The sequence below is a fragment of the Aulostomus chinensis genome, chromosome 14 (genome assembly GCF_037954235.1).
Source record: "Aulostomus chinensis isolate RoL2024-O1b breed Wild chromosome 14, RoL_Achi_v1.0, whole genome shotgun sequence".
Taxonomy (NCBI): Eukaryota; Metazoa; Chordata; class Actinopteri; order Syngnathiformes; family Aulostomidae; genus Aulostomus; species Aulostomus chinensis.
Genome location: NC_141333.1, coordinates 17832545 through 17845850, shown reverse-complemented (window position 1 = coordinate 17845850; position 13306 = coordinate 17832545). Strand labels below are relative to the sequence as shown.

The following is a 13306-nucleotide window of genomic DNA, read 5'->3' as shown; positions in this document are numbered from 1 at the left end:
AACTTGAGATTTTCTACAACTGCTACTCTTCTCTTGGATAATAAAATCTTCATACTCCCATGCAATTGCCTCTCCTCAGAAGCAACTGTTGTAGAAAAAGTGCAAAGGGAGGATTAGCATGTGTTAGCCTAGCCACTGCTTTAAATGCCTGACATGCATTGACTGTCTACGGTCTGTGGGCAATTGTGTACATGCTAGTTTCAGTTTAATTTCAAATTAAATGGACTTAATCATTTGATGTCTTTAACAATGGATTCAATTTCATAACCATAATAATAATAATCGTAATAATTACGATTATTAACAATCATAGTTGTTATTATTATTATTTAGATGCATATACCATTTTCAAGAACCCCAACGATGTCTTACCAATTGATTCAATTCATAATAATAATAACAATTAATAACTATTATTATTTTTCTTTGTATTTAGATGTATATAAAATTTTCAAGAACCCCAATGATGTTTTACTGAAAAAGAATTGTGGGTGTCAGCATGGTCACAATGACAGGATGATTGTCATCTTTCTTGACTCTCACTGCTCTTTCTACAAAATAAACTCATTTATATATTTATATTCAAGGGCATGAGCATGATATAATGTGTTGTTGCTTGTCCAACACCAGTAACTGAATTGTCTCTGATACTGGCTAAAAGTGTAGTATTAGTATATGTGAGTACCAAGTCCATGCTTTATTCCAATATCGCATAATTTATTAGCCATGACACAGGACCCTGCTACTTCCCTGTTACCTCAGTTATCTCACAGACTGGAGCGCGCGTGTGTGTGTGTGTATTTTCTCAACTTTTTTTTAAGTTACACAAAACTATTATCTCTAGCCAAACAGCAAATCCATCTTTTTTGGCTGTTTCTTTGTCTGTCTGTGCACTGATCTTAAACAACAATGCAGCCTATTTAAAAGCATAGCTGTCCTTATGTCAAGCATCTCTTCAAAAAGCAACCTGGACGAACTGGTGTGGACTGACTGTTTTTGCACAAAACAGTTTGAGGAAATCTGCGGCTCATGCTACAATACCACCATCTGCACGCTGGGTTCGTTCTGCTCACAATTGCTGATTTTTCTCCTGTGATATCCGTGCTCCCATAATGGAAAAAAAAATGCTTCGGACAGGTCTATATGCAGGTGCGGGTTTGTGAGCCGATCAGTTAGACCACATTCAGAAGTGGTCTGGGTGTCACAACATCACTGGGTTATTTGGTTTTGCCTGGAACACAGCAAGGAACAGCATACACAGTCTGTCTTGTTTTGATTTCCTCTCCTTCTTTTTTCTGGCTGAATAGGCAGGGGAACATTGCAGCATCTCACCAGTCAGGCAGAGCATCAGTAGGTTTCTGTTGAAACAAGTTAATGAATAAGTGAGCTGCTGTGGTCCATTCATGGTGCAACCTATGTGCAACTATACTGTCAAACAAAGTGTGGTACAACAACTGCTCTGTTATTATGAGTCTTCACAATTCATTCAGCTCATACTGCAGCGTAACACTCACACACACACACACACACACACACACACGTTACTCACTGTCAGTAGACATGTTTCTGTAAAGGGATGGAAACAGCATAATGTGTAAAAACTACCTGAAATGTGCAAAAAACATTTTGTACTTGCTTGAGGTGTGTTTTATAGAAAAAGACTGAATGTGCAGAATGGGAGAGAGAAGCACCTAATTTGAGCAACTTCTGATGCAATGAATTTTTAACTCGCATAACTGAGCAGCTGATTCTGGTGCCATCATCTTTCTTGGTATTTCCAAACTTTGCTTTTGTCTCAAGAGGAATAGCAACTTGACCAAAACTAGCTGGCACCAAAGATCAGTTACAGAAACCAGGAGTAATTCCTCAAGACCAATCTCTATATTTGTTAGTAATCGGCTTTAGATGGTGAAAACAATGGCCCGACCTGTTCTATTTCCATGTTTTCTTCTTTTACACTGCCCGTTGCAGCCGTTGTAACACTGCTTATACGTCAGTCTTCTGACAGAGATACGTACTATGAAATCTGGTTTATCCACTTAAGACCACTTGACGAATATGGTTGCAATTCCCATTCCCTCTTTCGCTGCATTTATAAAATTTACTTAGAATTTGCTCTACATTTTCTGGAAACATGGCCAGAATTGCATCAAGAATGTGCTTGCAGATAATACTCAGGTAGCAGCCTCAAAAATGTGCTGCCATTCACTTTTTTCATGTACATTTTGTCTTGAAGCATTTGGCTGTCAAATATTGGTTATGGCTATTCTAATTTTGGGTTTATCTAATGTCTGTCTTCCCTGAAATAATATCTATGGAACATCATAATTTCATGTAGACTCACATTGCATCAAGTGCTCTTTAAAATTGGTGAACTATTCTTAGGTGAGAAAAACGCCACTAGTGGCTTTTACTAAACCACGTAGTCATTCAGGTATGATCCTCTTGAGGCTGTCATTGCAGTCACTCTTTGTTATGGGAACAGTGCCGTGCAAAAGCCAGCACTGAGGCTGTACTTTTTAAAATCTTTCATTTTACAGAGTGTTCTGTCAGGTTAATTGTTTCGGAAATAATCATTTTCAGGTAAAATTAGTCATCGACTTGCTTCAAATCTCCTTTTTGACCTACATTGAAATGTGTTGGGAACATGTGCTTATATATGTGTACATGCATATGTGTCTGCAGAATCATTCTTGTCAGTTGCACAAATGTTTATAATCCGATGTTTTCATCTTTTGAGAAGTGAAATGCTTGAATTTAACAAATGTAGCAGGCTCACTCCGGTGGCAAATCTGTTACTGTTGAGATCGCAGTGCTAGTGAGAAGTGTGAAAGTGGCTAAATTACATAGCAGATGGTCGGTTGTCGCAGTGAGATCTCAGAAGCTTTCATTCACATTCATTCATCTGTCACCGCTGACGAAGTGCGCACGCATACCAGTATGTTTTCCACATTTTGAAAGGAAGAACCTGGGCTGAAAACTTTACATTTCTTGTGTAACCTCAGTTCTTAGAACAGCATGAGGGAGGTCTCTCACTGTGGGATTTTCCACGTTGCTCATTCCTCAGAAATTTTCATCTGGTCACTTCAGACCTTAATGGCTGGTGATCAAAATGTCCTCCTCAGGTACATCCTTCTACCTCTGACGGCTTGTGCTGTAATTCAGAACTATTCAAAAATAATCACCTTTTTTTCCTGCTCCACCACAGCAAGATAAACTCTGGTAAGACACTTCAAACATGCAACTGTGAGAACCAGGGTTACACAGGCAACCTCAAGTTCTTAATCTGAACATTTGTTTGTATTCTCATGGTGGGATACAGACCTTTCCTGTAATGCCAGACAAATATCTTAAAGCACAGAGCTAACTCCTGAGTGGTGGTTGCTTAAGTGTGTCTCAGAAGAGGTTTTATTATCATAGTACATTGCACTGGGAAATTTGTCCCTGGCATTTAGTCCATCCTTTACAGAGTAGTGAGCAGCTATGTGCAGCATCGGGTACTCCAACTCCAGATCCTCTGCCAGCAACCACTGTGCAATGTGGCGCTTATGAGAGGTGTTCAGTTTCAACAACTGAACAAAGGTGAGGGTGTAGAGCGGCTTGCACCGATTTCACATCTTTAAATGGGTCCCGGGATGGAGCCAAGTCACATGTGGAAATGAACTTGCAGGCCCACTGATGCCTGCAAACCCTGACTTTTATTAGCAAATCAAACCCTGAATCCAGTGAGTGAGAGAAATTGGCTCCTCCATATGGGGATCAGTCCAGTATAGTATAAAAAAAAAAGAGTGAGAGAGAGAGATGGTCACATAAGTTTTCCCATCACTGAAACACTTAAGATGCCTAGATGCATAAAGCACAAACTGGACAAAGTATGAACAATCACTGTTCTTCTGGGGAAGGAAAGGTGGGTCAGAGAATGCAATAAGGTCAATGGGAGGACACAATCCAACCATCCTGGGCACGAATGCTTGATAATCTTCAGTGAGACACATTCTGGGGCAAAATGAGTGCACAAAGGATATACCGAGAGCTTGTGAATGTCACTGACTCATTTTGGCAAATGTCAAAGCCAGAAAGAGCACTGTCTTAAGAGACAAATGTTTCAAGTTGACTACATTCAGTGGTTCGTACATGGAAAACAGAAGCCACCCATGTCCCATGGCAATAAATGGCAAACCATAGAGTCTTGGTTAGGCATGACAAAATAACACCAACATCACTGCTTGCGTGTCGAAAGCTCCTGACAAACCAGGCTTTTGATGATGGCATTTACCATCATCAAGTGGATGTGTGGTTTTCAGCCCTGGCACCCTTGGCATGAGTCAACCGTTATCCCTTGTTGTTTGAGCATGTTGAATTGGCAGTAGTCCATGAGAGAGAGAGTCTTCTGAATAGCTTTGCTGGCTGAAAAAAAATGAGTTGGACTTTTGTTTTTGTTTGGTTTGGGGTTTTTTTGGGGGGGGGGGGGGGCATTTCAAAATGGTTGAGTTTTCACACATGAACATTAGCGTGAAAACAGAGTTGCCATCCTTCCAAAGTGTTTACTAGTTGTTTGCTTCCATTCATATTTCCTCTGCTACATACACACGTCATGGTCATTTGGCCATTGCTATATTTCCTCTCCTCTGGGCTCAGAGAGTACCAGACTAACTGTGTGGGGGTTAGTCCTTTCGGGTGACTCCAACCTGAAAATAGGCATTGTGTCCTCGATGCCATGCAGAATGAGATGGTAAGTGTAGCAAGCAGAACAAGAAGGAGGGGGTTGGACAGCCTTTTTAAAATTCACTTACACCATTAGCAAAACCTGTAAAAAGTTTGTTTTTGGTTGAGAGGGTGTGTTGCCTTCATTCAGTGTTTTCAAGTTTCACTGGCAGGTTTTCATTTTATGCTCACTAATGGGTATTCCTGGGCTTTTTCCCTCGCTATTGTTTTTTATTGTGTATTGTTTGTGTAGGTTTTGTGCTAGCAGGAGAAAATTCATATCTTTTTGAAAGCATTCACAGATAATAATGCATGCCTGCAAGGCTTGGCAGTATGATTTCAAAAGATTATCACAATGATTGGAAACTTACCTTAATTACTATTGATGAGCAGTTATTACTTTTATCTATCTTTACATCAGGGTGCTTGCGCAGGGCTTGAAAGCCTTAAAAAGTATGGAATTTTGAGAAGCTGTTTTCCAGACCTTGAAAAGTATGGAATTTTGTGTGAAAGCCTTAATAAAGTATGGAAAACTTGTCTCTCATAGTCAAATTTGAGAGCATGCTCCAAGGCGCATAATCTTGTAAAATTAGAAATACACGAAGAAGAACATGATATGATTTGCTTACTGCTTGATTCTGGAATGACGATACAGTATATCAAAACTTGTCTAGCTATGTTTTCAGCTTGAACTTTTATACTAAACATAACGGGGACAATCTCAACTAAAAAAGTAGGCACACAAGTATAAAATACATAAGGTTAAGGTCTTGGGGAAGGAATATAGAAGTTTTGAAAGTCTGGATAAAGTCTGAAATTTTTATTTGGAAAAAAAACAAGCACCCTGTACATCATAGTTGTCTGTCTTTACATCATAGCGTATCTGACATTGTCTGCACTGTATAATAGGTTCAACTAGTAAAACATAGGTTAACTATCTCTGACTGTTTATTAAGTATTTCATAAATCCAAAGCCCACATTTCTTGTAATGAAAAAAATTGGGGGTGGGGGAATTCACATTTTAATGTAAAGATTTAAAGTAAAACGAAAAAAAAACAAGTACAGAGCAACAGTAATTCCCTAAAAAAGAAACAGAAAGTATGGCTGCTCTTGCAAACAAAATCTATTATTTGTAAATTCGGGTGCGTAACTTTAATCTCTATACCCAGTGGGGTGTACGTCATGTCAGTCAGTGTAAACTGTATTTGTAGCTGGTGCTGAGTTGATGTTGGAGGTTCTTATAATCGGAGAGACACAAGAGTTACCTTTTTCTCAATGTCACCGGAAAAAAATGTGAAAAACACAGTACAATGTGAAATGCCGGGAGACTTACCTGAGGGTGATGAGCTTAATGAACAGTGCGAGAACTTGTTTGGCAAATGCTTGAACACAAGACATTCATTTGTTTGTGAAAGTAATGACTAGAGCTTTAAATAATGCAGGTGAAAAGTCATGTATTAATACACACACACTGGGGAAAGTATTAATCAAAGTCGTTGCCATGAGAAAGATTAAGTCTGGACTCAACACATTTCTAGTTTTAATGTACCCGTTGTCCGATGCGCCTGCTATCTATTTGCAAGTAAAACTGTTACTGAAGTGGATTTTTTTATGCTTTGATAAACTGTGTTGGCCAGCAGTTAAATGTCAGAATCCCCCGTGCTTGTGATGTTCATGTGATGAGGTATATCACATTGGAATCAAACATACTTGTGATTTCAACACCAGGATCCCAATCCGTCTGGTCAGGAAATACAGTGCAAACTATAGCCACAGTCTGGTCACTCAAGATTTTTAGTGACAGACTTCATTTCCCACATCGTAGTGTATTTTCTTGCATATGCATCTCAAGAAATTAGCCAACAACTGCTCAGTACAATATGTACCCTTATTATACAATTAACCACTCCCTCCACCTGCAATAGCAAACTTCCAATCAAAAATGTGACCAACTCGGGCATGAAATCAAATGTAGAAATTAGGGATGGCTTGAAAACAACCAGACAACTGATTCAGTAAGAATAGAAACATTTATTTTACATACATGATGTGGTGAGGCAAAAATGACAATTCAGCCGCGAATAAAAGCGAAAAGTTAACGAGCGGCTACTTTGCAGAAGTGTGATCCGTAGTCATAAAGTCATCACATCAGTGTCCAAATACGTGACCAGTATCATTACAAAGTTCTGGCTGTGCTCTGAATGTGTTTTGTGTCAACGCAGTGATGTTTCTTATTCAGGCGATGCATGAGGAGATGGAGGCAAATTATAACTATGATTAAATTCCGTGTTCTGATGGATATTGAGCAGTTCAAATGAAAAAGGATTTGAAATTTATTTTGGGTTAATTTTGTGCTTTTGATGGGAAGGATAACAGTGCTATGTTAGCATGCATATATTTTTTATCACTTTGTGGTCCTATTTTGGGGCATTTAGCATCATCTCCTCGTCTTCCTGTCTGCTTCACCATTCTTTTTTTCCACATCCATCTTCAAGTGCTGCTTGGGTTATACTTTGTTAACATAAACACAACAGCCTTCTTTGTCTGGTTGGCTGTTTTGTTTCATTCTATTTGTGACAGTGTACATAGCTTATAACAGCCCCCCTGAAAAGTTTTTCTAAACTGTGGCTGCTGCCGGTGGTCCTGAAGCCCAGTTTAACACTGAGATTTGTTTAACTGGAAGCTCAGAGCCATTTGGTGTGGAGGAGCTTTGTCCTCTTCTCACTCTGGTCCTCTACAATGTGAGTCAGTGAGTGAATTGAGTCAGTCCTCTGCGCTTCACCTCACACTCAGTTCTTTTATCTCTTAATCATCCCTGAATTCACACATGAATCTCATCCGTGTTTCTGCAAGAGCATGCATTTTGGTGTTTTGCGACACTATGGAATAGTAGAGATGGCATCCTAGTTTTTCCTCCTCCTCCTCACAGATGTCACACACATTTAATTGCCTCAAACATCCTGTTTTTATATCCTTGGAATGTTTAGCTGCTATTTAACACCCGTATGCTGCAAACCCAATTAGAAGAGCATTTGTTGACATCCATGTTAACACTTTCCTTATGTTTATCTGTGTCTGTTGCTGTGTCAGCACCACCTGTCAAATGGTGTTGGAGCCAGTCGTGTGTATCATGTCACCTGTGCTTATTTGTCCTCTTGCACATGCAAGGCCCCACTAGTAAATCATTGCTCTACAGCACCAGTGGTCAAAAACTCCAGAGTACCACATACAGTGACCGTAGATTCCCATTGAAGCCTTAATAGGTTAAGTCAGGTGTGTCCATTGTTGGTAACTGTGATTTTATTTTTAAAGTATATCAGATTTATTTTTCTGTTTTATTTCAGGTGAGCGGATACAGAGGCAGTGCATGTCATGTTTTGCAGTAGTGGAGCAAACAGAAGGCAAATAAAGGGCATTTATTTATAGTTGGCCACCTGCAGCCTTCACATGTGCGGTGAACAGAGGCGGAGGCAGACACGTCAATGATAAGAGCTTCACCCAAACCATTTCAAAGCAGTCATATGCACCATTATACAATCTGTTTCCCATCATTAAAAATGCTAAAAAATGTGTCCCATGATTTAGGAAAATCGGAACAGCTTCCCTGGAAAATGTTGTCGTCATTCAGAAAAGAATGACAGACAGATGAAGGTGATTGTTTTGTCTCCCGTCGTCCAAGAAATAGCAACGTTTAATGCTTTTACTATTTTTAAGATATTCATGACATAGGTAAGGTTTGAAATCTTTCAATGCCATCACTAATCTTGAAAGCTATCTTTATTATTAGTGGGGGGGGGGGGTTTGTTTTGTGTTGTTTCAACCTGCTCCACCAGCACCATCAGTGCTGTGGGCAGCTGAGGTCTCCTAGCTTTATGTTCTGAAGAGTTTTAAGCAGGAGACTCTGTTCTATTGTTTACATCAACACTGTTTTCCATAGACATGATCAGTTCTCTGTGTGAACTATTAATACAGCATCATTTATATACAATGATTTGATGGATGTATTTCAATGTTGGATAAGCATGCAACACAATGTTCGGTTTCTAACTCGTTTGCCTCTGATACAATGCAGTCTTTATTTGAATCATCTTTAAACACTTAAAATTTATACACACTTGTGTGACGTTTCCTTCATTATAAGCTTAGAGGGCCTAGTGGTTGCCTGGTAAGGAAAAAAAATAGACCTGTCATGAAAAATAAAGATCATGCACAAGCAAAACTGGCAAGTTTGAGATTAGATCACATTGATTTATTGATTGCAACAGCCTTTCTTATGCTAAAGTTACACGTTGAGGACCCAGTGTATTTCGGATGTTAGGCTCGTATTTTGAAGTGAGTTCCACATACAAAACAACCTACTGTTGTTACTGCATTTGCTGCACATCTGCAATGTCCCTGAAATCCTGTATGGATCTGTTTAAGAATACCTGTACCCTTAAACCTGTAACTGGAATACAGACAACAATAATTGAGATTTGGAGAGCTTCGCTCAGCTGGCTGTGAACTGTCTGTGTAGAGATTCCCCAGTTCAAACACATTCCTCATCATCTGTCTAAGTGTTGGAGTGTTGTCATGCAGAGGCAGCAGAAGAGTGTTGTAATCCTGACCTGGTGTCAGAGGAATGTGGTGGATTGGTCACATGACCAACATATTTGGGGGGGGGGGCACAAAATGTCCGCAAGCTTTCTCCCTGTGCGCTTGTGACATCGGTGGCATTGTGATGTGTAATACACGTGGAGGATTTGGACTGACCCTTAATCAGCCCCAATAACAGGAACACCTGACTCGCGATTATAGCTTTTAATCAGTACCTTGATAGTCTGCACCCATGCAAGAGATAAATGATCTTATTTTGCTCGCTAATAGTCGTATGAACAAATTTGTGTGCAAAATGTGAGAACAAATGGGATTTGAAAAAAAAAAAGTGTTTTTGTTTTTCAGGTGTATTTTGCAGCAGAAAGTAGAAATGTGGCATAGTTTCAGTTTTACCCAGTGTTTTCTCTGCTCCCTCCCCCTTTCATGCAGCTCTCTAAGAAGATTACTGACTAACTTCTTTGCACTGTTAAACATTTTCCCCTGCTGGTAGTTCAAGATGCACTCTGAAGAACAATTCGCATTTAAATCACAGCCGTCACTTGTCAGTCAGCTTTCTGATTGAGGTTTATTTAGGTTGGCAGCACTTGTTGACTGGTTAACACATCTATTATTTCTTCAAAGAAACATCTGTAGTGGCATAGTGATAATTATGGGGTGCAATAAAATGCGCATAAATATGTGTCAAAAGCCAATGATTGTAGGAATACCAATTGAACCTATGTTATCATGATTAACCTGCAGTTCTGAATGCAATCAGGAACTCTGCAGTCAGTGGACAGAAGGGTTGAAAATATCGATTAAATATCGATTTTGAAAAATAAAAACGGTACAAAATGACTTTTCCATAGTTTCAATACTCAACCTGCCTCCTTGGTTCACACATGCGCCGCCGCAAACACACACACACACACACAAACAGACAGAGCGCTGCCCTGGGGAGCGAGCCATTGTGCAGCAGCCCCTCCCCCTCCCCTCCTGCCTCGTAGAGACGGAGACACTCGCTCACACAAACACCGCTGGTTGTATTTTTGTGTGTGTGTGTGTGTCAACACTACGTGTGTAAGCTGCCATGAGATGGCATCTGCAGGACCTTCGCAACCAGTTTTGATAAATAAACAAAACAGCAGAAGTGCTGTTTGGAGGTTCTTTGGATTTGAGTCGGATGAACAAGGAAAGCCAAAGGACAGTAGCAAGCCCATATGCAAGAGATGCAACAGAGCTGTGCCGAAAAAATGAGCGAACACGACGAATTTAGCAAAGCACCTCCAAGACAAAACACCCGGACCTGTATAGATTTAGAGGTATAGAGGTTGATAACAGTATAACTTGAAGTATGTGTCGCCTTGAGTTATCACATCTATTGGTGTTTACTTTAACATGTTATTTTGTTAGCGAGCGCTAGCTAAAGCTAATCGACAGTAGGTTACACATATTAAAACTTATTTGCATGCTGTTAATGTGTAAAGAATAACTTGAAAAAGTTCTCTACCTCAAGAATAAAGTTCTTAATTTTTCTTTAAATAAAAAACATTGTTGCACAAAATTCTGAGTGGTTGCATAGTATTGAAAATCGAATCGAAAATCAGTATTTTTCAAAATATCGCATCGAAGTGTGAAATCCAGTATCATGACAACACTAGTAGACAGTACTCGCAGAAATAAGATAGGAGACAGTGGACTTAGACAGTGGGTTAGTTTTATATCTGCAGCTTATCTACAGCTTTGCCCTGTCCAGACCAATATTTGAAGATGGACTCACTGACTTTTGTTTTCAGAACTGAATAAGGATTTCCTGAACACTTTTTTCTTTTTTCTTTTTTTGCCTCAGAGTCATTTGACTTTGAGTATCTGAGTGCTTTGAGTGCAGCATTGGTTTTAAACCATCCATCCATCCATCCGTTTTCTACTGCTTATCCTGTTAAGGGTCGCCGGGGAGCCTATCCCAGCAGCCTTTGGGCGAGAGGCGGGGTTCACCCTGGACAGGTCACCAGTCCATCTCAGGACCAACACATAGAGACAGACAACCATTCACACTCACAGTCACACCTACAGTCAATTTAGAGTATCAATCAGCCTCGTCCTCTCTTGATGTCTTTGGACTGTGGGAAGAAGCCGGAGTACCTGGTGAGACTCCACACAGAAAGACCCCATGTCCGAGCCGGGGCTCAAACCCGGAACCTTCTTGCTGTGAGGCGACAGTGCTAAACACTGCACCACTGTGCCGCCTGGTTTTAAACCAATTAAACAAAATACAGTTTTTTTATAAGTTAGCAGTGGTGCAGCACAAAGAAATCAGTGGTAAACCCAAAAGCAGGCATGTATGACAAAAGGACTTACTTGGGTGGTTATGAAGCTTGTCATATATGGCCAGCAGAGCTGTGTCGGTAAAGCAGTGGCGAGACGGAATCTCATATTTGCTGAAAGTGCTCCAGAGGACAGCAAAATCCCACATTTGCTACTACAGACAACAGCTGGTCATCCAGTGCTGTCCATGGGCAATTTCTCCCATTTTTCACAGTCTCTTTTAGAGTCAGTTAGCTCAGTGTCTGTCTGAATGAAGTGAGTATGGGGCTGTGTGTTTGCAAATCGGGCATTCCGCCACCTGACAAACAAACATTACATGTGGCTTGAGCACTGTTTTGCTTTTCAGTCTTAAAATATTTTTAAACCGCAGACATTTTCATTGCCTTCAGATGTCAGCTTCACGTGAGCCCCGTGTTACCAGCTACTGCTACTTACCCATCTGCTGTAAATAGAGTAAGATTTAACATTTGATGATGATTGATTTAATGCCTTGTAACTTAAAATTAAGCCTTTTGTTGTTTCGCAGTCTCTTTCTACTTCCCCATGCGTCCAAAACGTGAGCATTGCTATAATTATTTCCTGCATTTAAAAAAAAAAAAAAAGATTTTTTTTCCTCCGATTCCAATTAGTTTAAAATGTGTTGGTCAATCCAGATTTCTGATAATGTGATCAGGCTGGGATATGCCTAGCACTGAACATACTGATGAAAAAAAAGCTTTTCAATTAACAAATGTTTGTCTGGGAGGTATCTGTTTATCATGTATTAAGATGGATCACACTGCAAAACTGCAGAAGAACAAACTGATTTGAAGGATTCAGCATTCTGAAGTGTGGAGTTTGTCTTTGGATGTTTTGTTTTGCTGTTTTTTTATAACCTAAAAAAAAAATCTCCTTTTTGTTTTTATATGGTTTTCTGTTTCTTTTTCTTCTTCAACAGAAGATTTCAATACCACGGTCAGAAAATTCCAATGAGCTGCAAACATTTACTTTTTACCTGTCAAATGTGGGCAGAGACAACCCGCAGGGCAGCTTCGACTGCATCCAGCAGTACATCACCAGGTAAGAGCGAACGCTCTCCCACCTTCACTCTCCTGTCTGCAACTCATTCTTCTTATTCAGAATCATCCATCCATCCATTTTCTATACCACTTATCCGTTAAGGGTTGCGGGGTGGGGGGCTGGAGCCCATCCCAGCTGACATTGGGCGAGAGGCAGGGTTCACCCTGGACGGGTCTCCAGTCCGTCGAAGGGCCATCAGGAGCAATTAGGGGCTCAGTATCTTCCTCAAGGACACTTGGATTGTCACCTGGAGTGAGGATGCAACCAGCAACCCTTTGGTTGCTAGACGGCCACTCTACCTCTGAGCCCTTATTCAGAATCATACATTAACAAACTGTGGTGTCAAATGCATAATCATGCAATCATTTGCAGTATTGTGTTACTGGCTATATACCTAAAACATGAATCACACCTGTTTTTGTGTATCATTACCTTTTTGATCTACTGAACTTGTGAGATCCCCCAGTAAAGGTTTAGGAGCAATATTGTAATTAATTCAGAGTCTGCCTCTGTCCAAGCTCTCATTTAGTTTTTGGTGTCTATCAACTGGAGGAACACAGTAGTGTGTTTGGCTCGAAATGGAAAAGATACAATTGAAGGTTTTTTTTTTTGGCTTTTCTCCTGATCATATTAAGTTATTCT

The 13306-nt window shown here is 40.1% G+C and overlaps 1 protein-coding gene across 1 annotated transcript in view; it reads left to right on the top strand.

Moving 5' to 3' along the window:
* The window catches only part of ell (elongation factor RNA polymerase II), a 44268-nt gene that overhangs the window by 15072 nt on the left and 15890 nt on the right, over positions 1–13306 (top strand). The window contains exon 3 of the mRNA XM_086223662.1: positions 12543–12664. Coding sequence (XP_086079788.1) covers positions 12543–12664 — 122 coding nt within the window. The remainder of the gene's footprint in view (positions 1–12542; positions 12665–13306) is intronic.